This window comes from Delphinus delphis, chromosome 13 (assembly GCF_949987515.2).
Source record: "Delphinus delphis chromosome 13, mDelDel1.2, whole genome shotgun sequence".
Classification (NCBI taxonomy): Eukaryota; Metazoa; Chordata; class Mammalia; order Artiodactyla; family Delphinidae; genus Delphinus; species Delphinus delphis.
The window spans coordinates 81,883,976-81,911,900 of NC_082695.1; the positions used below are offsets into that span (position 1 = coordinate 81,883,976).

General features: G+C 36.0%; 1 protein-coding gene across 2 annotated transcripts in view; it reads right to left on the reverse strand.

The window, feature by feature from the left end:
• RTTN (rotatin) overlaps window positions 1–27,925 on the reverse strand; it is a 138,003-nt gene that overhangs the window by 75,476 nt on the left and 34,602 nt on the right. For both annotated transcript variants that reach the window (XM_060029205.1, XM_060029204.1), the window contains exons 13-26: window positions 26,946–27,058; window positions 25,426–25,552; window positions 22,748–22,873; window positions 22,107–22,223; window positions 21,050–21,189; window positions 18,112–18,283; window positions 16,460–16,559; window positions 14,338–14,426; window positions 13,867–13,984; window positions 12,184–12,280; window positions 11,476–11,544; window positions 7,659–7,847; window positions 6,783–7,022; window positions 5,405–5,549 (exon numbers count right to left, since the gene is read on the reverse strand). In XM_060029205.1, coding sequence (XP_059885188.1) covers window positions 5,405–5,549; window positions 6,783–7,022; window positions 7,659–7,847; window positions 11,476–11,544; window positions 12,184–12,280; window positions 13,867–13,984; window positions 14,338–14,426; window positions 16,460–16,559; window positions 18,112–18,283; window positions 21,050–21,189; window positions 22,107–22,223; window positions 22,748–22,873; window positions 25,426–25,552; window positions 26,946–27,058 — 1,842 coding nt within the window. The remainder of the gene's footprint in view (window positions 1–5,404; window positions 5,550–6,782; window positions 7,023–7,658; window positions 7,848–11,475; window positions 11,545–12,183; window positions 12,281–13,866; window positions 13,985–14,337; window positions 14,427–16,459; window positions 16,560–18,111; window positions 18,284–21,049; window positions 21,190–22,106; window positions 22,224–22,747; window positions 22,874–25,425; window positions 25,553–26,945; window positions 27,059–27,925) is intronic.

The window sequence follows — 27,925 nt, forward strand, 5'->3', positions numbered from 1 at the left end:
CTTTCATCTTGAACAAGAAGTGTCTCACTTGGTTCAAGTAAAATTACATAAAACATAACTACAATTTCTAAGTTTCATACATGAATAAAATAACTAGACACACATTTAATAAAATCATAAAAATAAATATATATTCTATAGTATTCTTAGCCCCAAATAACCAAAGGCTTACACCCACACTCCCTCTACATCCCATAAATACTGACTAAATGAGCGAGCTGTTTTTAATGCAAACCCCATCTTGGTAAAATGTAATTTTACCATCAGCAATTATTAATTCTGATATACATATAAAAATTAAGTAGAAGCTACTGATTAACATATTAATATATTGAAGCAGTATGTAAATACCTAAAACTAAGACCCTTCCAAAGAATCTCATCCTATTAATAACTTATTTTTGCAGGTAAATTGCTGAGACTTCTTCCCTTTATAACATATCTTGGATTGACATGTTAACGCTAAGATTCAGTGAACCTCAGCAACACCACTTCTAAAATATGGGATTTATTACTATTCCTCAAGTACAAGAGGAAATAGATGTCTCTATTGATGCTTATTGATCTCAAGTACTTAATCATATCTGAAGGTTTTGTCTTTAGATATTAGTATTCAATCCTAATTTTAAACCAACTATGTGGGCCATTATTTCATCAGTGCTGACCTCCAAAAGGCAACAGTTTCTGCAGTGATGGTTCATTATCTTTACCTGCAGAGTTACCACTCATCATATCCAATTTTCCATCCATCAGCAACCTACACTAGTAGGATGGACAACGCCCTCTGTGAACTCTGAGTGCACATGAGCCAGTGGAAGTCTGACAACAGACAGACACGTGCTGTGTAGTTCTGAATGGTCCCCCCGAAAAAGTATGGCCCCACTTCGATAAATTTCTATCAAAAACTCATTCTGAAAAGAAATGCATTCAAATTCAGCACTTCTCAGTTATTTTATATACTAACAAAATATCAATACATTAAAATATAAATTAGTAGTACAAAAAATTCCTTAAGTACATAAAATGCTTGTAATAAATGAAAGTTTTGATAAAACATGTAGGCAAAACTTTCACAAGAGAAAGTTTCTGTATCTTCCCTCGGTAAGTTAGCTGATTTTTCTTCATATATCTTTTAGGCATTCTTCTGCTTGATCAGGTATTCATTTCTGTCTAATTTTCTTTTTGCAGTCACTTTTGCACATCTTCATATGTTATGTCCATACATTCAAAACAATTCCTTTGGAAATGCTATTTTACTGACCTTCTTAAGCCATTTTTCATTTATTTTACCCATTTCAGATGATAAACTTAGTAAAAGTCACTTTTTGACTTTCTATTTTCATGCTTCTTTTATTTTGAACATTGGTTGTTACATACGCTTAATAATTTAATCCTCGTAGCATGATATTTAGAGAGTAAACTCTCCTGATAGTGGATGCTTAAGTCCACTTTACTCACCCTTAAAAGTATTACTATTATTTATAACACTAGTGATGATAATATATGACAAGGTAAAAGCTCTCCAAAGACAGCTTTGATACCATACAGTCAAACAAACTAATTATACCAAAAATCCTTTCCTAAAACTGCATTAAAATTACAGTACAATCATCTAGAGTCCTGTAGAAATTTCATTTTAATTTCAAAACTATGAATAAATTATGCAATATGTATCAGCATTCATGACATACTACAAAATTCATAATCGTTTAAATGTAAAGTTTTAACTATCTAGTTATAGTTACACAGTTTAGGTACGTATATTTTAATTTTTCTATTGTTATATACTATTTACAGTCATATGCAAACATTCAACTATTGCACAGATTTTCAAGAAAAGATTCTAAAACTAAAGCCCATCACATATCTGCTATTTTCACAAACCAAAGCAACCACAGCTCCCAGTGTACAAGAACTCTAGCTGAAGAAGGAGACTGTTTTAGGGGTTATTCTTTTTTTAAAATGAGTAAAAAGATCATGAAGTTATAAAAAATTTATAGATCAAAAATCAATTTATCAAAAAACTCATTCAGAGGAAAAGCTTCATGGACATTATTTTAATAATATTTTAATGTCTAATCTATAAAATATTTAAGCAGGCCTAAAAGCTGAAAGAACTATGACAATAGGTTTTCCTGTTCACTTTATTAAAAATATCCAGAAAAAAACTGCCTCTGAATGCTTCCTTAATTTTTTTAATAATTGAAAGATAAGAGAAAATAGAAGTAAATACAGTACTTTGAAATCATCCTTGGGAAAGTAACAGAAGAGCAAACTTTACTGAACAATAAATCTATGTACCCTGGAAGTGCAATCATCTTAATAAGGACTCAAAAATTATAATTTAAGGAAATTAGTATGTTGTCTCTCATTTGTGTTATAAATAATTTTCTCAGTTTATCATGACTTTTTAACTATGCTTAAGGTATTTCTTGCCATACATACAGAAACCAATAAAATTCACATATAAATGCCCTCATACTGGACAAATGTTCTGTCATGTTTCATGAAATGAAAATAGAAGTGAAACAGCCAGAGAGGGCTTCCTTGGTGGCGCAGTGGTTGAGAGTCCACCTGCCGATGCAGAGGACACGGGTTCGTGCCCCGGTCCGGGAAGATCCCACATGCCGCAGAGCGGCTGGGCCCGTGAGCCATGGCCGCTGAGCCTGCGTGTCCGGAGCCTGTGCTCCGCAATGGGAGAGGCCACGACAGTGAGAGGCCCACATACGGCAAAAAAAAAAAAAATAGCCAGAGAAAAATATAAAGAATAAATTTTATTAAGGAAAAATTTGCTATGATAATTTAAAAATGTAGTTCTTCAGAAAAATACAGGCATATCAAAGGAACATAATACAACGTTCAAACAAAGAGTCATGCATATATAGGAAATCAGTTTATGGTTTTAAAAAATGGTGCCAATTCAAATCATGGGTAGACAGGACATGAGAAAATTGCTAACCGTTAAAAAAAATAATCTACATCATAAGAAATTCCAGATGAATAAAGATGTAAACAAAAATAAAACCTTAAGTATCATAAAAGAAAACATGAGAGTGTTTTCTCAAAACTCTGGAAAACAGATCTTTCCAAGAAGACACATAATTTAGAAACTATAAAAAAAACCTATGACTACACAGAAATAACATGGCAGTGAACGAAACAAACAACATAACCTGTCCTCCCACTGCCCACATTCTAGTGGGGTGGGGTGGGGTAGAAAGAAAATGAACAAAGATATTCTGCAAGTGGGAGCGATAAGTACAATGAAGAAACATAAAATAGGATTAAGAAGGCACAGAGAGTCAGGCACGGAGAAATGCTACATTATGATGATAAGGATGACTAACATCTGAACAGAGCACTGACTCAAGTGCAGTAGTCAGCTGTATAGATATCTAGGGGAAGAACATTCCAGCCAGAGAGAAAAAGAAATGCAAAGGGAGCTATGAGTGCGGTGTTTGAAAAACAACCAGAGGCCAATGTGGCTGGAAAAGAAGGAGTGGAGTATAGTGGTAGGAGGGAAGATCAGAAAGATACTCAGAATCAAGCTCAAATAGAGCCTTGTAGCCTATGGAGCTTAATCTGAATGAGAGGAAGCTGGTGGAGGATTTTGAGAACAGGGACATGATGTGACTTAAGTTTAAGATCCCTGTGGCAGCTGTCTTGAGAACCACAGGCAGCATGGGTGGAGGCTGGAAGACCTAACAATAACCTGGGAGAAGGGCGGTGATGGCTCGGCCTAGAGTGATAACGGTCGAGGTGGTGAGAAGTCAGGTTTCACACACACACACACACACACACACACACACCTGTAGCACTACACCTAAATGTGGAAATTATGATTGATCATGGAACACAATTTAAGTACTATAAAAGATGAAAAGTAGAAACAACATAACTAACAAAAGCTAGGGGATGAAAGGGGTAGATAAAATAGGAAAATAAGTCCAAAATACAGTAAGGTCAGAAGACTAATGACAAAAAAAAAAACATTTGCAACTCATATCACAGACAAAGGGCTAATCTCTCTAATTTATGAAGGGCTCCTCTGTTACCAAAAACGAGAGAGAGAGAGAGAGAGAGAGAGAGAGAGCGCGCAAGAGCGAGCGCGAGAGCGTGTTTGAGCACACACGTGCGAGAGAAAACTAAAAACCCAATTGTGGGGCAAAACTAGCAAGGGCATCAAGGGACAATTCACGGAAAACAAAAAAACCCCAATCATGAAAATCATCGTATCATTCAAAATAAGAGTTACCTATTTAAAAAAAAAAAAAAACTCAATACAAACACATATACACATGTATCTCTGCAACTTGTAACTGACTCAGCAATTACAGTTTTAGGAATTTATAGTTTCCATTTGTTGTATTTTAACATGTTACAAAATTAAGGTTATGTGCGTTTCTTGTAATTAACTACATAGCTTCCTTAAAGTGATATGTTTACTAGTGAGTTAATAAATGTTTATCGAGAGCTCACTATGTGCAAGGCACTATGGTAGACGCTGGGTATGCAACGGGGAACGAAACGGTCCCTATTTTCACCAATCCACAATAAGGTAGAAAATAATAAACATCTAAACAAGCTTTATACACATATAAACATTCATATACATATTTTTAAAATCTCTAAATACTTTTAAAAGTATTCTCAATTAGAATTTCTAACTTACATTATATTAGCTCCTTGCATCTTTATAGAAAATCACGTCTTTAAATGAGCTTTGCAAATGTATTAACATATAATGAAATATATTTGTTTTATAAGGTCTATTATCTTCTTTTTCAGTTTAGGCCCTTTTTTCTAATTTTAATGTGTTTTTTTCGTGATTGTGCGAAGGTTTATCTTTACCAGATTAAGTAAATCCATATAGTATTTGCAAAAAAAAAAAAAAAATACAGGCCAACGATAAAAAAACAAGCTAGCTTCCTGGGTTCTTGGCAAGTTTCTCAGAACACAGTCAGCTACAAAAAGTAGAGAGTAGTGGGGGGCAAACATGGGTAAACACTACAGTAAACTTACATGAAGCCTGAGCACAGTCTGACTGAGTCCTTCCAACCTCACCTCACTACCCCTCACTGCCCCTCCACATCCCTACTTGAGCTCCCCCACTCCAAGATTCTCACTTAATACAGCTGCTGCTGAAAGCTCACATATAGAACAGGTTTCGTTAAACGCCAAGACTGAAGGTTCCGTTTAGGCTACGGACTTTTAACTTAAACCTAGTAACAATCACGTCAGGAAGGCATATTGCTAAAAGCCATCTATTACAACATAAGGACTACATGGCTAAACACGGGCTATGTAAAAATTATACTTTTCCATATTTTCATATACAGTATTAATGATTTTTACAAATATATCATTTGTCAAACCTAAAATTCAAATTCCTTAACAACACTTACATGTCTAAGAAGTAATTCGAGAAGCCAGTTTAGAAGTTCTACGGATACATTTTTTCTTTGTTCCTTCAATAACTTATTTAGAAAATGTATGATATCTATTAGCAGTTTCTCATCTTCGGTGCAAGCAGGAAGTACTTGTAAAAATCTACAATAAAGAAGACAGTAATCATGGTTTCTAGTTCTTTAAAGTAAGTGGCGTGCGGATAAGTATTTAACAACCTGCTGAGAAGTGGGGTGCTGATTTGCTGTGTTTGCCAATTTCCATAGTGTAAATACCCCGCCATGGCTGACTGCAATCCTCCAATCTACCACATAGCTATGGAGACAGGCACTGCAGCACACCATTATACAGCATTTCCACAGCACAGACAGAATCCATATAAACAACATCGAGAGCACGGATAACAGGAAAATGTAAAATACTTAGGAAGCCATGACTCTGCATAACCATTACCTTTATTTTTAATATAATTTATTTAATTGTAAGTTTACAAAGTTCAATTTTAAGAGTGGTTGTGTTTAACAACTAACTTGCAAAAATCCAGATAATTTAACCATCACCTCTCTTACAAGGCAGTCCTAGCTGGCGACAGCACGCCACTGAAAAAGGTGAACTAGATACCCGAATTGTGAGAGCTACACTAAATAAGAGCCCACATTTTAGAAACTCAAATAACCTTGCATTTTGAAAATGGCACACTTTCCGTTTAATAGAGTTATACATTTTATACTAAAGTCACATGAAGACTAAAATGTAAAACTGCTGGCAGCGGCTGCTTATCAGTCTTGTTTCAAATGCAGCCATCTGCTACCAGTTAAACGTGTTAAATTTACAAGCCGGGGCCTTCCCAAAAACTACTAAAGGACCTCCACATGGCTATCAACTCCATGAAATTCAGAGGAAAAAGAAAAATGAGATAATTTACTTAAGAACAGACCGAAAGCAAAACAAAACAGCCAGAGTTACCAAGGCTTTAATCAGTTCCCTGATGTCTCAGCTCATTTATTGATATAATATGGACAGGAATAAACATTCAGTTTGTTTACCCATGTCTTACCCTAATCATTTACTTCTGTGAGATAAAAAATAAGATTTGCTATGTTAGGATATAAAAATCTAATAATTATAATATTTGTAAAAATTATAACAATTTAGTAATAATTCCAAAATGCAGTAATTATGTTAAAATTTTCTCTTTTGCTATTATTAGACTTGTATTACAGATAATAAAAATCCTTAAATTTTTCTTTCTAAAAAGCATTTCTCTCATGATACCAACAATAAGAACACACGCTCCTAACTTCAAACATGTGGAGATGAACCCAAATACAATTCCATCCAGGCCTCTGAAGCCAGCAGGCTTGAGCTGATACTGACCTGTTTAGTGTGGTGTGCCAAGACAAGGACTTCAAGGTAATCCCACATGGGCCAGTGCCACCCTTGAAAGACAATCTGTCATTCAGAAGATAAAAACTCATCCTCGTGAGAGCAGCCCTCACTTCCCTGTGGGCTGCAGCCTGAACAATGGAGCGGAGACAGTCCTTCAGTCCACTTGCTGTGTGTGTCATCTTCAGAGTAAGGGTGTCCTCAGTGGATAACTTCAATGTATCTAAAAATCTAAACAAAAAGAAAAAAAGAAAGAGCAATATAAAGCTATTAAATAAAAGTTCACAATTACTTTTATTATAAACTGTCTCCCCCAAATTCTGTTTTGTTTCCTTTTAAGGGTGACTCACAGCCAAAAGAAAATCTGATGTGTATCTGTCAATATGAGGGTTTCATACTAGCATGAGGATGTTTATATTGACATTTTCCTGCTTACAGAAATATAATTTGCTTTCAAATGAGAAAGTACTGACAGATTAGAATACTGAGGTATTTAAAAGTCATCATCATCGTCATCACCCCAGTGACGATAACGAAATTCACATATGTATTTACTAAGCTTCTACCCTAACCCAGAGCACTTTTCCTAGTGAATTACATCTGTTAACTAACCAAACTTTATATAATCTCCAAAACAGCATAGAGCACAATGTTTTTTAATTTAAATTTCTTTGTGTGATAGTTTTTAAAAAGTAATGAACGACATGTAATCTTTAAAACAAAGTAAAAATTATAATCTTCAGTGAGAAAGCAGGGTCAGACGATAAAAAGTAAGAAACCTACTTAACCTAAAGGAAAAATAAGGCCTAGCTAATTAATCACAATTAGGTAGATATGAATGCTTTTCTACTACATGTAACAGCTTACTCTTGGATTTTAGTTTCAGAGTTCATTTGCTTCAACAGATTATCACTCCCATGATACCATGATAGGTTCCAAGCTATTCTCAGCATATCTGAGACCGGCTTCAAGGCCAAACAATCAGCAGATAACGGCAAAACTATGGAGTAAGGACTCACAGCATGGTGGCCAAGTACATGTACTGGTAGATGATACCTAAAGAAAATGTACAAAAATAATTACATACTTTTAAATTCTTAAGTGCTACTCAAAAGAACGAGCCACAAATGAGGGCTAGTTCTACGCCTCCCATTCTACAGCAATACAAAGATCTCTCATGTGGTCCCAGTTTTGAACAGTTACCAGGCTTTATTCTTTTGCCATCCTCTAAACTTTCAAAAACACCTGATTAAACTTCTTTCCTGAGGACTTACCATACTCTGTGTTGTATTAGGGTTGTTTGCAGAGATGACGGACGCCCCTTGAAGTCGAGGCCCATGGCTACAGTGAACCACACACACAAGGTGTTCAGCTGAAACACAAATGTCTACTTTATGCTACACACTGTACGTTGTCTACCTTTCATTCACAGTTACATGTCATGGCACCATGAAATCCATTTTACAGATGATCAAAATGAGTCTTAAAGACGCTAAATGAATTGCTTATGTTCACAGGGGTCACTAAGTGACAGAATCACAACTTACTATTTTCACTTGAGAACACAGTTGCACCATCAATAAACTCAGTCACTGTGTGTCACCAAGAGAACCCAGAAATATGTTTAGATCTAAGAAAAGATTCAATAGCAGTATCTCTTAAACTAGTTAATGTTAATTTAATAGTGTTTAGCAGGACTGCAATGCCTAGCATCTCAAATGTTAAAGAATGATTTTGCTTATAAAACATATCCCAAACCCCTAATTCATGTATTTGTAACTAATATTAGAGAAACACACTTGGGTAGGATTTTTAAGGGGAAATTTAGTGTGCTTTTTCATTTCATGCATCTCAAAAAAAAGAGGCTAAGGTAGAGTTATGTATATAAATGAAGCTGAATAATTTTTTAAAAGATAATAAATTTTAAAAATTGGAATTTTCCTTAGAAGTAACCAGGGCTCCTTAGAGAGATGGCTAATGCTAGGTCTGAAATAGGGAAATCAAAGGTGAACCGTGGACATCTCTTCATGCCAGAAAGCAAGAATGTACTAAAAGGCTTGTGAAGCCATGTCTAAAGAACACAAGAGCCTCCTTGAAAGGACTTGCACTAACTGAAAAGAGTTAAGGCTGTGAATCAATGGTCAAGCTTTTAATAAGTTATAAAATGTACTGCAAATTACACCTGAAGAACACAGAAGGAAGAAAATAATAAAAAGCAAAGGGTATTACATCAGGACCAGTTTGAGAAACCACTACACATCCACCATGTGGACAATTTTTAAAATGACATTATTATGTGTAAAGAAATTACTGTTGACATTTCTTCTGTATGGACAACCTTGATCTTGAGGTAACTCTCTGACCCTTTTCCCCAGGACAACCAAATAGATATGGAATGTCAACAATTTTACTAAACCATTTTGCTTATGGTGACAATCACTCCCTGCATCTGGACTGGGAGGTGTGGAAACAACCCACACCTGTGTGTAAATGTACAGTGGGAAGCCACAGCTCTGAGCATCCCTGAGTGCTGTGGCTCTCCTACATGATGTGCCTTGTGGGGACCTGGACATTATGCCCACGGCATGCTTCCTAGAGATCACATTTTCTATTGGGACGTGGGCCTCCTATGCCAAGACAGCCCCCAGCACCCACACAGGTAATCACATTTCAAGCATGACCTACTGTTGTGTGCGTTTTATTATTTAGCCAAACCTAAAGACCATAAAGAATGTGATGTCTACAACTAAAGAATTTCATTCCTAAGGATATATCCAAGAGGAACTATTGGACACATATCCCAGGAGATACATACAATAATGTTTACGGGATGTATACAGGAGCAAAAACCCAGAATCAACCCAAATACCCCATGACAGGAGAATGAATAATCTGTGGTATCATCTAACAAGAGTATTATACAGTAGTGAAAATGATTATACTACATGTAATATCTAGCAAGCTATAAAATGTTATTTTTAAATTAATCATAATTTTATTAAGATATAACTTTCTTACCCTTAAAATACACAGATTTTAAGAGTACAGCCTGATGAATTTTTATATATGTGTTCATTTGTGTAACCACCACCCAGAATAAAACACAGAACATTTCCATCCCCTCAGAAAGTTTCTTTGTTCCCTTTTCTTGTCAATTACTCTCCTAGCCCTCCTCCAAGAGGTAACTATTATTGTTACCTATTCTGATTTCTCTCACTAGAGATCAACTTTGTTGGTGAACTTTAAATAAATGGAATATACAGTATATACTCTTTTGTGGCTGTTTTCACATTATGTCTATGATTATGTCATAAACCCTATGTCTATGAGACTCATGTTGTTGTGTAAAAAGTAGTTTTTAAATGTTGTATAGTGTTTCACTGTGTGAGTATAGCATAGTTCATTTATCAATTCTCCTTGCTGTTGGACATTTGGGATGTTTCACGCTTTTGGTTACTATACATAAAGCTGTTATGAACATTCATTCACCTATATATGTATATAAAAGGATAGTGGGTGATGTCAATACCAAGAGCTGGAGAGGGTGTGCAGCATCTGGGACCACTACACTGCTGCAGGAATGTCAACCAGTACACCACTCTGGAATACTGCTTGGTAGCATCTACTAACGCTAAACATATTAATATCCTCTGATCCATATGTGTTCAAGAATATGCTTAGCGGTCATTATTCATCATAGCCCCAAACAGAAAACAAACCAGATGTCCATCAGTGATAGAATGGTAACTACATGGCTGTATATTCTTACACAGAATACTACACAAAAATGAAAATAAATCAAGGCAACATAATCTGTACCCTGTACCCAAGTTGAGCAAAAGAAGGCAAATGCAAGAATATAAAGTTCAAGAACAATGTATAATAACAGGAACGAAAACTGAATTATCTTTGTGGGCGCTGGAAGGTAATAAGGAAGGAGAAAAGTGGTTTCTGGCATGCTAGTGATATTTTGTACCTTAATCTACATGTTAGTTACATGGGTGTATTTATCTGGAAAAATTCAGGATTTGTAAACTTTATGTATCTTATACTTCAATGAAAACAATTTACTTTTTAAAAAGTCTAGAGAGACATGAAAACCAAATGCAATTCATAACCTTGACTGGATCCTGAATTTTAAAAAAAATCTATAGAAGAGATTTGGGATGTAACTGGAGAAACTGGATCATGTTACAGAATTATTTTTAATTTTCTTAGATGTGACCTTTCATGGTACAGTGGTTATGTAGGATAATGCCCTTAATTTAAGGAGGTACATGCTGGAATAACTGGGAAGGAAGTAAAATTATGTCTGAAACTTATATTTAAATGGGTTGGGGAAAAAGATTACGTAAAAATAAATAAATGTATTGAGAGAGAGAGAGAAAGACAGAAAAGCAGACCCATGTGTTAACAGTTGCTGAATCTAGGCTGAAGGGTATGCAAGTGTTCACTATATAGTTCTTTCAAGTTTTGTGTAGACTTGAACAATATCAAAAAAAAACTTGGTGACAGGGATGTACACTTACTGAACTTTCAGAAGTACCACCATGAAGGAAAGATTAAAGCATTACAAGTCATGTGATGAAACGCTAGATGAAAACTTTAACAAATCATAGATTTTGATTTCCCTTTCTGTAACAGTATTTTAACTTTGAGAAAATCAAAGAAATAAATTCTTTACCTTCTAAAAACTGAAACAGGCAAACTGAAGACTGATGGTGAAGAAGGTTTATTGGAAAGATTATCAGACCTATTTCACAAAAGAAACACAAAAGGAAAGAAACAACTGAGCAGACCATCGTTTTGTCTAAGAAACACAACCTGCTTCGCTTCCTTGACTAAAACTCAAATCAAGAGCTGCATTTGGTTCTATCATTTAGTATAGTTATAACATGGTGCCACTACCCAGATTTGCTTTTGAAGAGCAAATTATGCTTTTCTTTAAGAAGTCCATATAATAAATGACCCACACAATGCAGACGCTGTACTGGCAGGTGGCCTATGTGTCTCTCTCCCACTGATCCTGCTCAGGGTCAATGTTAATCAGATATTACATCCTAAACATCTTCTCCAAGGTTTTTTTAAATTAAATATTAAGGAAAAAACACACAAAATTGAGAGTATATATCAAAAAACGTATTAATGACAAAACTTACTATAGTAATTATCAAATTTTGTACTTAGTAATGTTCAACAATAAAAGTTCAGGGTGACTTTTTGAGCCAATGTGCATAATACTGCTACTCAAACCAAAAATCATACCATGTATATCTACTACAGAAAGCATAAGCTTCCTAAGTCAGAAATTTCCATGCACTGCTGTAAGACTGCATCAGAAACTCAGACAGACAATTCAGAGTAAAAACCTTTTAAAAGTCTTATAGCTCACCACATATCCATTCTTGATACTTCATCAAATAACAGAAGACAAAATAATGCTCCAACTTCAGTCACAACGGTACAATCTTCATGAAATATCAAGGAAACTGTAAATAAAAAGAAGCATAACTTTATAAAATATTTTTACCTCTAGAAAGAATGAACTTCAAATTTAAAATATCTTAACTTGAAAAGAAGAGATGCCATTCTCAGAGAAATGCGATGCTAACCCAGATAAACTGACATCGTTAAAACAGTGGCTCTCAACTTTCAAATCTATGCAAATCTCTGCAGGGCTTGTTAAAACAGAGTTTCTGATCTGGTAGGTTTGGAGCATACAGACACTACTGGCCTAGCACACAGTATGCACTCAATAAATGTTTGCTGAGGAATTAATTTTCTTTGTTGAGTACCTAGTTAAAAAACTAATTTTGCCCTAAATTCATTAATGAGAGATATTAAAATTCATTTTCAGGCTCACTTAAGTAATTCTTGGAAACATCAATGAGATCAAAAAAGTATTAAAAGGGTACAGATTATGTTGCCTTAGAAAATGCCTTTGAATCCAGTAGGTGCTCATAATTAATTGATTGCTTGAATAATTTAAATCAAAATTATAAATGAAAAGGTAAACTAGGAACTAAATTCTACTGAGTGAGGTTAACAGGAAGACAATTATTAACAAGACAAAAGAAAACTAGAGATCCATAACTGCTACTCTTCCACATCAATCTATAAAAAAACTTATAAAATTTTACTCACTATTCAAAATTTATGAAGCCGAACACATTGACTCTCTTTAGAACTTTACCTGGTTTGAACCTTTATCAATGTTACTTAAACTGTGTCCTATTCACTTGGCAAGCAGAAGCCATCAGAAGAGAAGAAAATGCTAAAATAAAATGACTCATAATATTTTGAACATAAATATCATTAATCTCTTACATGCCTGGTAACTGACAAGGTTAGGCATATTGAGACATTTGATCAAGGTGTCTCTTGTAGAATATTTAAAAGCAATGGCCTACATTTCTAGGAAAGAAAATAGCACAGAATGTTACCAAGCTCTCTATTGAGAACAGTCAGAAAAGAAGAGAAAAAAATAACATGGAATTTTTCCACCTAAATACATTACTCAATTACAACCAAACTGAAAAAGGTTAAAAAAAAAAATCACACTTTAGAAAATGTAATAAGTTAATGCTCAGAGTCATTCAGGATGGTCTAGTTCCCACTCCCCACAAGTTGAGTCTATACACTCTGAATGCCAGTTTAAGGACATAGTCAGTTATAACAGCAAAGCGTCAGATCTAAAGGCACAAACAAAACAAGAATGAGGAAACAGACACTGGAAACAAACAGGCAACAGAGACAGCAGCTGCAGCGCACTCTCTCTCTCTACAGGTAACAACTGACCATCTGAGCACCAAACGACAGCTACATCAAGGTGCAGAGAGCGATCAGAGGCTTCAGCCCTTCTCAGCCCTAAGGTCTACTCTGTAACAGGATTTTAAGAAAATTCCCACAAAAGTGTTAAACGTTTTCCACTGCGATGGGTTTTTTCAGTGGCATATTCACTAATAAACTTTGTTATTGTGTTAGTAAAGCGGAAAGAAAATGTTACCTACAGTTAAAGAATAAACAGTTAAAGCTGAAGATTGCTCTTATTACTGTCAGAATGTATTTTATTTACCTCTGAACAGCAGGGTCAAGAGAGAAGGTTGTTGGGAGAGGGAAACACGTAGGACTGGGTCAGCACAGAGAACCTTCCTCAGGAGCGTGAGGCTTGGCTGTACTAGACACTCTATTACCTGGCCAGCAGGGGAAAACACAGTTATTTATTTTTATCAATTCTAAGGTGAGATAAAATATACTATAACATCGTCTTATTCTAAATGTCATGCTTTTTCATCAAAATTGTGTGAAACTAAAATGCAAATATTAAGATTTTCCACTGAAAGTACGTTTTGTATATACTTCTGCTTATACATCTAATAGAAATGTTAAGGTTTTCCTTTAGAGATCTCACTTTTAGAAATTAAAAAAAAATGAACAAGGTAGTGGATGTTACTCAAGACTGAAACTCCAAGTACTTATCCAAATCCAGTTGAATTCATTTCAAATTTAATTGATAAAAAAACCAATCTGTAAAAATATGTCTTACCTCTCCATCCTGACTCACACATTTATTTAAATACTCAATTATCTTGTCAGTTAAGCATAATTTTTTCACCACAGCATGCATTTTAATATCTGTAGACCAAAAAAAAAGTTACTAAAAGTTAAAGAACATTTTCTATAGTTTTAAAAATAGAACAGACAGCCACACAACTTTTAAAAATAATTACACCTAGTGTTGAAAATTAGAGGATGACACTTGAAACTTTTTACTTTATACACATCTGAACAATTTGAAAACTTTTAAGTAACAAGCACATCTTACTTCTGTAATATAAAAAAAAAAGCTATTTAAGAAGAATAATTAAATGAACTAGCTCAGATTCTGAAAAGGACTAGAATTTTAAATATACAAATGAACACTTTTATTTGTACATGGAAAATTATTTTATGTTCTTTCATGGACATTTCTTCTCTTTTCCAAATCTATCATCTCAAAATGTTTAGAATTCTCCACAAGCTAATATGTAAATATGACTTGCATTTTTCTATCAATATTAATACAAGATCTTTAACCTCAAACTGTTAATAGCAAATATAAAAGAAAGGGTCTGTAACATACTCTACATATTTCTAGAGAATATGACCTCTTTTTTTAATAAACATATACATGCGTGTGTGTGTGTGTGTGTACACTGCCACAGTCTAAATGTTTGTCCCCGCAGAACTCACATGCTTGAAACCTAATCCCCAGTGCGGTTGTACGTGGAGGTGGGGCCTTTGGGAGGTGATGAGGTCATGAGGGTGGAGCCCTCCTGAATGAGATCGATGTCCTTATAAAAAGAGGAGAGCTTTGTTGCCCCTTCTCCATGTGAGGGCACAGGGAGAAGACAGCCACCTATGAACCAAGAAGCAGGCCCTCACCAGACACTGAATCTGCGGTGCCTTAATCTTGGCCTTCAAGCCTCCAGAACTGTGAGAATAAATTTCTGTTGTTTATAAGCCACCCAGTCTATGGTGTTCTACTTCAGCAGGCCAAATAGACTAAGACACACACACACACAAACACACACACACACACATATACCAGATATCACTAGCACCAAAAACTCTAGTTGCTTATAGATTAGTGACAAGTATTTCACAACTAGCAGACAAATTTTCTTAGTTTGTGCTCCGATATTCTCATTGAGAAAGACGTACAAATATAAAGTTGATATTTAATTTGTAGCTTTCACTGTAACTACCTTTAGCTGCCACTTTAAAAAGGTTAGTTTCCACTACCCTCCAATATAGTGCATATACCCAAATCATAAGCTTCATTTCTGAAATGTTAAACAATACTGAAAGAATACCCTCTACAAGTTTTCTTTAATCTTCTTAGCCAAGGCTCTCCACATTTGATTGAGGCTTATTTCCTGTAGTCTCTATTATTGTTATTAAAAGCACAAATATGTTGAATATGATCTTTCAAATTACTCTCTCATCCCAGTTTCCACTAATGTCAGGATGGGAATATCCATCATACCCCACCTTCCAAGTTAAAAAAAAATATTTTTATGTAAATGCAAAATTACTTCTCTCAAACATTAAAGATAAATTACATACATCACATATAGGAAAAAATTAAAAACTCAAAGAATAACAACACTACAAACAAAGCTAAGAGTAAATTTTACTAGTTGTTTTTAAAAATAAACTTTTAAAGAAAATACATAGTTACGGTGCATTATTTTTATCTTACCTACCCACAAAGTACAATTTGATTGATTTCTCTAAGCAAGATGGAACAAACTGAATATCATATACTAGGTAAACTGAGAAAGGAACAAGCAATTTACTGTTAGAATTATATCAACATTTCAGAAGAAAGATAATTTTATCAAATGACATTCCACAGGTCAAACAACAATAATCTAGACCGGGGGTCGGCAAACTTTTGCTTTAAGGAACTAGATAGTAACTGTGTTGGGCTTTGCTGGCCGCATATGGCCTTTGTCGCATATTCTTTGTTAAAAATGTAAAAACCATCCTTAACTTGAAGGCTGCAAAATAAAAACAGGCCACAGGCCAGATTGGCCTACAAACCATAGTTTGCCAACCCCCAGTACTACTACACACAGCAATCTAAAATTCCATTCTCAGCAGCATTTTCCTTAAAAGATTACCTTGCATAATCACAGCTAACTGTTCTGCAGCTGACTTTCTCAAAATAAGATCAATATCGTCTGAGATAAAGATGTCATATACCTTTTCAACAGTCTCCAACTGAAAAAAAAAAAATTTTTTTTCATCTACTTCCAATTCTCCAGTAAAAGTCTACAGTTATAAAAACAAAAGCTCAAAGGCCAACTTATTTAAGTAACTGATACATTTACATTTGCAACAATGATGTGCTAGGTCAGAGAGGGAGTTAGGATCCAAAACAAAGATCCATGATGTCAAATAAGCCTCTCCTCTTAACGTACATTTCCGCTAGGAAGCCATTCATGACCCACTAACCATCCAAGTTACACAGCATCACTATGGGTAGTTCCAGGCTAGCCCGAGAACAGCAACCCCAGACACGTGACTTGGGATTTCTCTGCTGCTCCCCGAAACCACCAGCTGGAATTCCCTTGGCCTCTCCACTTCCCCCTCTTAGGGACCCCAAAGCGGACAGCTCTCTGGGGCTTGCTGCCCAGCACTCTGACCAAGCCCCCCACCAGCAGTCCCTGACTGTCACTTCCTGCCGGGACAGTCTGAGGAGGCAAAACACAACAGGAAATGGGGGTAGAAAAGGACCGAGAGCACACCCCTCCTTTCTCCCCCCCCACTGCCACCTGCAGCCCTCATGTGGACTCAGGAAAGAGAGCTCTAGAACCCCACTCCACCTTCCTCCACGTGACACACAGGGCGCAGTAGTGATACCAGTGGCTCAGTACGCAGGAATTCCCCAACAGGACCTGGTATGTGGCCCATGGAAGGTTCTCCAATCCTCCTGCCAGGGCCATCAGACGGCCCCGAACACTTAGGTTAGAAGAACACTGAATATGTTTCCCTGTTTTAAAAAATCCATTGTGCTGCATGTGGCTCTACCACAGGCCTCGGGGTCTGGTCTAAACTTAAAGAAAACTGCCAGACTGCACACTTGGAGTCACAGGAGAAGCTATAAAACACAGGAATGAAGCAATGAAGATAACGGACAGCTTGCTTTATCTGATCCTACATCAGTCCACGATGATTTGGGGGCAGTTCTGGGCAGACAGGGAGATGAAGGCTACACCTCTTAAAAGGGGGAAAAAGCCAAAGATTTAGAAAAGAGATTAACAAAAAAAATCTCAGAACCACTGTAACATTTAAAAGAAATTGCCCTTGCCTTCTATATTATTTTTCCTGTAATGAAGAGGATGAAAACTTTTATCATAATATTTTCTGTTTTAGTATTACAGGCAATTTCCAACAGAAGAAAAAGAAGAATAATTTTATGTCAGTGATGTTTGTTTTTAAGTGTCATCAGAGAATTTCTTTCCACTAGATTAGCCTTATGTTGTATTTAAGATACTATTCAAATTAATTTGCATTTCCAGCGTATATTCTGAATGAAAAGGGACATGATGGTTGGCATATAGTAGGCACTCAAGAAATATTTGTTCAATAAATAAATGTATCCAGGAGCCAGAAAAAGCCAGGACACAACTTCACACTAGGCAGGAATAACCACAGGTGAAGCCACCATTTCTCTCCCTCTCCCGTACATAACACAAATTGAAAAATGTAACATAAAATATATCAAATAACCACACAGTTATGAATAAATAAACTTGACAGTTATGATCACCTTAATAATCAGTTCTCTTCTGTCATCCAATTTGAGTTCAATAGGCTTTTTCACAATAAATAAATTAGTAACTCTGGAGAGAACTCTGGCATCGATTGAAGGGCGCTTGGTATCCGCCCCCTCTTCCCTTGTAAGGTGACTTGCTAAAAGCTTTAATGCCAGCATCCGGACCCTGAAGAAACAAAGTCTTTAAGTCAACATTTTGTAATATACAAATGTATAGAAATTATAAAGGCCCATAACACAAAGAATTATTACAAATCAACATAATAATTAGCTATGCTTATACTGACGTTACTGATGACATTTTACCTTTTCTATTAAAATACTTAGTATTTCTATTAAAATACTTATTAATACTTTCTATTAAAATACTTTTCTATTAAAATACCACAGTTATTCCTGCATTTTACATTTATGAATAAGCAGCAGAAATAAAGAATAATCAATAATTACAAGTGAAGGTGCAGACTCACTGAGACTGCGAACTTCACTGTCAATATCACCTCAGCTCCAGTAAGTCGGTCTGCAAATTAAAAATCCCAGCTCCTGACTCCAAGTCTAGTGATGTATCTCAATCATAAAAGCTATCACAGACCCATGAGCAGAGCCCAAACAACAGGTCGAACCTCCAGGAGAGTAATCATACTAACAGCTAAAGCGAGATATTGGGGGTGAAATAGATCCCCTCAGATATGATATTTTTGGTTCCCATCAAAATTCTATTTTATCTGGAATGGATTAGCATCAAGGTCAGTTGAGCACTGAGTGGGGAGGTGGAAGATTTCAAGAAAAGGTTAAACACTGCATGCACGAGACAATGAAATGGAAAAATAGAAAGTGGACGCACAGCAATGAGTTACTGAGACAGGTTCTGGAACTACATGGACACTGGGCAAATTTTAAGCAGTAATACAAGTTCCAGGTTTTAGGTACTACTTGTGAGACTACGATTAAAACCTGCACACTCGGGGAGGCATCCCTACCACAGCAAAGGCTGTGTGCTGACCCCCGAAGTCCCCCGTCATAACACTGATCTCGCTGTATTACAATTAATAATAAAGTATAACTGGTAAGATCTCTCTTCTCAATTACATGCCCAATTCTGGAAGGGCAGCGTCATGTCTGTGTTGTGTGCTGCTAGGTTCCATTGCCCACCACGGTTCTCAAGTGCTTACCAAATCTAGAGAAAGCAGGAATTTAGTGTATTACTAACAGATATCATCTTTGGAGGGCAAATATTTACTCCAACATGGTGTGGGAGTCAGGCAAACCTCCCTCTCCCATCTGCTGTGACCTCATGAAAGCTCAGAACAGCCAGACACCCACACGATGCTCTTCCTCTGTGCCAGCACTCTCTGTATTAACATCTCGGGTCGTCAGTGGAGAGACAGCCACCACCCCCAGGCAAAAGCCCAGAGTGGGGTATGTACAGCATGTTTTTAACGCAGCTCCTCCTCTGGTAGATAAATTTGGCCGTTTTTTTAGGTTTAGCACGAGCACCATGGTGCGATTACTTCTCTATACTTATTTCTTTCAACAAATACATTTTGAGCATATTTATGCCCAAGGTACTCAATGAAGTTCTGAGGATGTAAAGATTAGCCAATGGATGGGGTTCCTGCCTAATGGAGTTTATGGTCTGGTGAGATGGGGTAGAACTAGTCAAATGATGAAAACAAATATGTAATTCGGACTGCTTTAAGTTCTGTGTAATCGAGAATTACCTTACCCAGAGAGGTCTGGCCTTGCCCTTGGCTCCTGGGAGGGGATCTCTAAGCCCTTAGAATGTCCTGCCTGATAAGACTGTTTTTGTTTACCTGGAGACTCTGGGCCCCCAAAGGTGAACCAAAAATATACACCTATTGTGTTACATCACCAAATTTGGGGTAGGGAATATTACACTAGCACATTAATAAAGACACTGCCGAGGGTCAATGGGAACATTTGCAGAAGCCAATCCCCGAGGAGCACAAACACACTCACCCCATGTGCCCCTCTGCTTCCTGCATCACCCACAACTTTCCTCTCTGCACGATGCATGAGCCCTTACAACCTCCTCTGACTTTCCTCTTTCCATTCTCTTAACGTTTTAGTTTATTTCACCTACTTCCTTAACTTTTAGTCTGATCATCTGTTTATAAATAAGCCACTGCATTATCCTGATGTAAGTATGGGGAAAACAATATTATCCATTGTCAAAAGAACATCTGTCTGTTTCTCCTAGCCTTTTCAACCGACACTTTCTCTTCATCACACTTATCCATCTTTACTCTAAGCTTTTTTTCTCTTCTCAGTGAGAGAAAATCCAACCACTGTTACCTAAAGAGAGTAACACAAGATTCATGTTGCACTGACAGAGAGGGAAGGAAGACAATCTTTCTCTCCTTCTTTTCTTTTAGTTAAAATGACACTTACACTAATGGTAGAGGAAAGGACACTTTTTCAGTTTCCCAAAAAAGAGGACAAGCTAAACAAGATTAAAATACATGCATACCCTGGTATGTGAGGCAACTGGTCCACTACACTTTCATGAAAAACTTTAATTTTCAGAACAAGTATTTAATTAGAAAAGTTACACTCCAGGAGACTAACAATTTCTAACGAGAAGACAGTGCGAATGCCCTATGGTTTTGGCAATCTGTTTCTCTCCACGGCTCTCCACCCTGCCCGCAGCAGCACTATGAACAGCACTGAGGGCAGCGATGCCGTAACACAGGCTGATCTGACAGCAAGGCTGGAGGATGGACAGAGCGTCTTAGAAAGTGTCCAAAAGACCTTTACTGGGTTAGTTTCAGCCATTAGCTCCCCGTCTCTGTCTAGTAAGAGAATCACTTTCCTTTACCTCCTTTGGTTCTATACTGCTTGATACAATTACTACCCTTTCCTAGAACATTCCCGTTCATCTTTCACACTCAGTAGACTCTGCTGTACTTACGATGGCTTTTTCACCAGCAGCAGCCGTAGTATGGACTTTAACCAGGTGGTACAGGGGAGAATCCCTTCACCAGCCTCAGAACTCGCTTTGCTTAGGAGGAGAATGCAGTTACCCAAAGGATCCTCTGTGTCAGCATAGCCCTAACAGATTTCATAAAAAGAGAAATGACCATCTGATTGTATGCACATACTGCTTAATTTTTTAACTTGAAATAAGAATTGTGTTGACCTGTCAGGCAACTCACAAATTTCTTTCAATTCAGTTGAATATGACTTTTCAAAATAACCTACATGAGGTAAGAAGCCTACATACAACTGTATTTAAAAAATAATACTGGAGAACTTCAGGAAAATGTGCCAACCCTCCTGACACTTGCTAATTTTTCTACTTTCCAAGATTCTAGTAGTGGCACTGCCCCTAGATGAGGCCCCTCCCAGATCTTCAGACCTGTGCCCTCATTACAAAAGTGGAGTGCTGCCGGTGCGCCTGCAAGGAACTGAGCTGTGCAAGTGGCAGGGCCTGAGGCCCAGCTCTCTCTTCTAAGAGGACTGTTCCTATGATGGTGTTTCCCATCTCCACCTTCTCATGCAAGGGAGGGAAGGCCCTGCACTTCCCTCCCTCCTTTACCTAAGCCCAGAAGGACTGCTAAAAAAGCTTTGTTTCTAAGAGCTCATTAATCAAAGTATCAGGCTAACCCATATATGCACAGATAGAACTCATGCAGCCAGTTTCATGACATAAAGGCTGTTTAGAAAGCACTGTTAGCTTTGGCTAAAAGCCTTTATATAAGGCTGAGCTCCATTTTTCACAGTCAATGCTAAATGCCTGCGCCTCACTTCTTAACCTCCCACCCGGTGTACACAGACAAATTCGCTAGCCTGCTTTAACCTTCTGCCAGAAACAAGACAGCCGCCCACTTCCTGTTCCCTTATCCACAGCGCCTTCGTGGCTCCACTTCATTTCTCCCACAGCATGATGGTTCTACTGCTTGCGTGCGTTTAAATCAATCACACTCCCTAAAGAGAAATGGTAGCGTAAGCAGGTGAGCACAGAGTACCTGTAGCACTGGGATGACAGGACACAGAGACTCGATAAACTTGTTCCAGGTCAGTGCTGTCATCCTCAGTCGCCCCTGCAGCAGATGCATCAGGATGGCCTTGGCAGTGGCATTCACCTGCTCAACAATACGGGGGAAACAATCCAAGAGGAGGTGGCCCGTTAAGTCATCTTACATACCTGTAATATTTCATAAAATCTGGAAAGGTAATTAGCATCTCTTCCTTCAAACGTTCCTATTTCCACAGCATCATCTTACATTCTGTTCTCAACCAGTCCTTCCCCCTTAATGATTTCCTTTTTTTTTTAACCTTTAAAGTATATTTTTCCATTGAATAAAAATGTTCCTTAAGGAAATACGCTGCTTATTATAACTACTGCATCATTCTTACATCTAACATGAAAAATTTAAGTTAACATTTTGATCTGAATTCTCTGAGAACAAGTATGTCCTGTATTTTAAGCCTCATTTTTTTTAGCATTTCTTTTTAGTTAAACAACAACTTAACTGAACCCATACATCAAAGACAAGTTTCTTTTTAGTTTCTCATACTACCTTGTGACATTAGAATACTGTCTTGATTTAGCTGAGTATCTAAAGAATCAGAGTAGTCTTCTGTACTTCCTTCTAACATGCCATACCTCATTTTTGGGCTCTTGAATACCAAACGCAGAGATTTCATACAGAACTTTTGGGTGAAGTAGAAAATGAATTCCATTACAAAGGGAAGACACAGGTTTACTGACATTATGGACACCTAAACATTCCTGCAAAATAATACAAAAAGTTTTTAAAAATTAGTGACAGTGATTTTTCCAAAGCATTCCTCTTTCTTCTGTTTATAATTCAAATCCAATTTTAGTACTTATGTCACTGAAACTTTTCTTTTAACCGGTAGAACACAAAAAAAGATTCTCTTAACTAACAGTTTTTGAGTTTGCATGAGATACCTATTACATTTCTTTCAGCCAACAAGAGTGGTGTTGACAAATTAAATAACCAAACTGCTGAGACAACCATAATCTTTTAAAGTTGTTCATAATAACAGACATATAGGAAATAAACACCACCATAAACTTATCCTAAGGTGTTTGTATTTTGCTTACTGAGGTTTGACAAAGAGAAAATTCAAATCAAAACAGACTTAAGTTTCTGGGTGAGGGGGAGGACAACATATATGTGGGATTTTTCTTATCAATACAGTGATGCACCTGCATATAAGTAATGACTCTGTATCATCTCTTCGACAAAATTAGCACAAATCCCACTCTGGATATGCACCCAAAAAACTGAAGGTAGAAACTGAAGCAGGCATATTTGTACACCTGAAGCACTGTTCACAGTAGCCAAAAGGTGGAAACTACCCAAATGTCCGCTAACACATGAATGGGAAATAAAGTGTGGTATATATACAACAGAATATTATTCATCCTTAAAAAGGAATGCAACTCTGATATATACTAAACATGGATGCTAAGTGATATAAACCAGACACAAAAAAGACAATTATATGATTCCACAAGTATGAGGTACCTAGAACAGTCAAATTCAGAAAGTAGAATGGTGGTTGTCAGGATCTGGGGGCGGTTGGAGGGTAATAGAGAGTTATTTTTTAACGGGTACAGAGTTTCAATTTAGGAAGATGAAAAAGTTCTAGAGATGGATAATGTTGATGATTGCACAATGTGAATGCACTTAATGCCACCAAAACCTTAAAAATGGTTAAAATGGTAAATTTTACGTTATGTGTATTTTACCACAATTTTTAAAAAGCAAATTAGACATCATTGAGCAAAGAATTAGTGTACTGAATGACAGTACTGAGCAATTCTATCCAAACAAAACAAAAAAAGATCAAATATAGAAGAGGGCTTAAATGACACAAAGGGTAAAATAAGAAGATCTAACATGATCTAATGAGAGTTCCACTTGGAGAGAACAGCAAGGCTAAGGGAAACAATAATGACTGAGAATTATCCAGAAGTGAAGGCAGACATGAGTTTTCAAACTGAAGCATGCTAAAAGAGATACGTTAAAAAAAAAAAGTGTATACAAAGTTACATTGTAATGAAACTGCAGAACTCCAGAGCTAAGGAAAAGACCTTAAAAGCAACTAGAAGAAAAAAATACAAAGAAATTATAATTTAACTGACAGCAGCCTTCTCGACAATGATAAAAGCCTACCAAGAGCAAAGCAGTACTGGCGAAGTGCTAAGGAAAAATGGCAGTCAATCTAGAACTCTACAGAATTCTACAGAATTCTACAATTCCAGCTAATCTATCATTCAAGAGTAAGGTGAACTCAAGACATTTTCAAACACATGCACTATCAGTTACAGACTGTCATTGAAAATACTGAAAAACATAGCTCAGTAAAAAGTAGACGGAACCTAAATACTTATCAATAAATAGAAGAAAGTATATTCAAAGTAAAGAGCAGTTAAGATGAATCCACTAGGTAGATCTTAAACCTTACTATTAAAGGAAAAGAACAGGCAGCAAAAACATGTGTACGGTATGAAATTACATACTTTTTTAAAGAGACAAACACAGTAATATATATGATTTATAGAGATATGCACATATAAAATACATGCATGGGAAGGATAAACAAAAACTTTGTAAGAGTGGTTATCTTGGTGGCACAAAAAAAGTGGAAGAGAAAAGAAAGAAGCTTCAGTTATAACTAATGTTTTTATTTCTCTGAAAAAAAAGGATCATAAGTAAAAAATGGCAAAATGTAAACATTATATCTAGGTAGTACTTATAAGAGTACTGAATACAAGAGGACACTTTCAAGAGTACACAGGAATATATATATTTTTCTATACTGTCCTATGTACAGTGTTCTTTTCAATATTGAAATAGTTAATATTTATGTACTATTCCATGCTGAAATATTTTATAATTTAAAAACGCAGGAAATATTTGTTTCAAAAGAAAGAAAAGAAGAATATTACTAAGAAAACAGATCTGAAACTATAAAATTTAAGCCATAATAAGCTAAAACTTTTCCTGAGCATAGAAATCACCTTTGAATACTTGATAGAAGTCAACTTTTCCTTACAATTTTTCCATCATTAAATAACACAACATAAATGTAATTCTTATTAAAACTGCTAATAAGGCAATTCAGTTGCTAGACTTACTAAGGGAATTCAATAGTATAAATTTCTTAGAGTTGACTAATAACTACCATCTATTTTTATGGTAATAACTCTTATATCATATCCAAAAGGTCAAGTAATTTAATTTTGAGTTATAATCAGAAAATCCACTGTTAATGCTCCCCAAAAAAATCAAAAACAAAAAAACCTACCTTAACAATTTCCAGACAACAGTGGTAAGTTTTAACTTTCACTTGTGGCAAAGGGTGAGACAACATACGTAGAAACACCTTCTGACTTTCTCCTTGTAATAATGGACTGGCCTGTGCAGATTTCCAGCTGGTAAAAAGGTAAACATACAAGACATCTGAGGCAAGTAAGGGACTAAACAAGAGACTAAAAAGCACAGAGAAAGGGGTTTCTTCCTACTCCAGTTCCTACAACTGAGATCATGTTTAACTAACCCAGAATTAATATTTACTCAAGCATTTACTTGTTTCAAGGCAGGGAACATTCTCTCTTAAAGAATACAAAACAACAAAATGTCTTTAGAAACCTATATTTAGAATGTAAAATGGTACAACAATTATGGAAAACAGTATGGAGGTTCCTCAAAAAAATAAAAACAGATTTACCATATGACCCAGCAATTCCACTTTTAGGTATGTAACCAAAGAAAATGAAATCAGTACCTCAAACAGATATATGTACTCCCATATTCATTCCAGAATTATTCACAATAGCCAATACATGAAAACAATGTGTCAGTTGATAGATGAATGGATTTTTAAAAATGTGGTATGTGTATGTGTGTGTGTATATATATATATTATATATGTATATAATATATATATATAATGGAATATTATTCAGCCTTAAAAAAGAAGGAAATCTTATCATTTGTGACAATATGGATGAAGCTGAAGGACATGCTAAGTGGCATAAGCCAGGGTACAGAAAAACAAATACTGCATGATCTGACTTATATGTGGAACCTAAAACTCTTAGAAGCAGAGAGTAGAATTGGTGGTTGCCAGGGGCTGGAGGAAATGCAGAGATGTTGGTCAAAGGGTACAAAGTTTCAGTTATGCAGGATAGGTAGTTCTGGTGACTATGGTTGATAATGCTGTACTGTATACTTGATATGTGTTAAGAGAGTAGATCTTCAATGTTCTCACCACAAAAAAAAGGTAATTATGTGAGATGACTGACAGATAGAAAGAAAAATAAATCCTGTATTTAATGGATATTTATCACCATGGATTTACTCTTTCCAAAAGCAATGAAAATACTAAGTTTTACAGAAAAATCTGTCCCAATGTCCCCCAAATAAATTAACCAATGCATGATGCTTTTCAAAAATCCATATAAAAGGTAGGAATAATGAAATTTACATTTAAAAAATCCTCAATTCAAGTTATTAATTAAAATGTTAAAGATAAATAAACAAATGTGCTTGAATACTTGTTTGGAAAGACACCAAAACAAATGTATAAAAATCCAAGGATAATTCATGTTGATTATAGGCATGACATTTTTAAAGCTTACTCGTGAATAAAACAGTTAACTGTCCTAATGCTACTATATATATACAGTTTAAAGGTCAAAACATATAAAAGCAATTTAAACTAAAAAATAACAGATTTAAGACAAGTTTCATTTTCATTGCTCCTAAACTTACACACACACACAACCTATAATAATATAATCATATTAAGAAAGAAAATATTACATCTTTGAACAAATACAGATGATTTCCTTTATTAGGGGGAAATGCTGATGATAGGAAAAGCTATGTAAGGCTTGGTCTGCCAGCTCCACTAATTCTAAGAGATTCTTCTCTCCCTAAAAAAAGAAGAGAATGGAACAGTAAATGTCAAGGTCATGTACAATAAAATTCTCAACAGCTAACAAAGCAGCTTCAAGAAATTAGATCATCCAGAGGCCCTGAGACTGTTCACATTTGCTTAAGTCAACCTGCTCAACAAGCAAGCCAAAAACGTCAGCCTAGGAGGAAAAATGTGGGGAAAATGCCTAACTCAACGCCGCTTAAGACTTTATATTATTTACCTCTGAGTGGCATGGTTCTTTGACTGCTCAATTGTGGCCTTATCCCCCTACTAACTGCAGCTCAAGGCAGGACTCATGTATTTTAAGATCCACCTCCCACTTCTAACATCCTGATTGGTTCTAGGGAAAATAGGGGTGATCAATACCTGTGTGATTAACTGACCATGCAGAATGCCACGGAAATAATTCAAATAAAAGGCAGTTCAAAATTCTATCATGGAGGAGACAAGATACAGTGGCATAAAGACGTGGGGAAAAGAAAATAAAAATAAACAATAGTGGGTAAATAAGGAAAATTTAAAATATGAAGTTCAAAAAACTCCACTGTAGGGGCCAAATGGAATAAAATTTTGCTCCTAATTTTTCAAGATCTTCAGGACCCATTTTGGTATTTTCAAACAGTAAACAACTATTGTAGTAATGTCTATTTTAAGACTCATTAACCCTTTAATTGATAACATACTAAATAATATCCTAAAAGGGATAAATAACAAATACATAATTATTGCTATAACATGGTATTGAAAGTCATCCTACTACCTTACAATCTAGTTCATGGCTTTATTTAATTAAAAAATCAGGCTCTTTCTGTGAATAAATAAAGGTCTATAAAGGGAAAAAATGTGTCTACAAATAAGCACT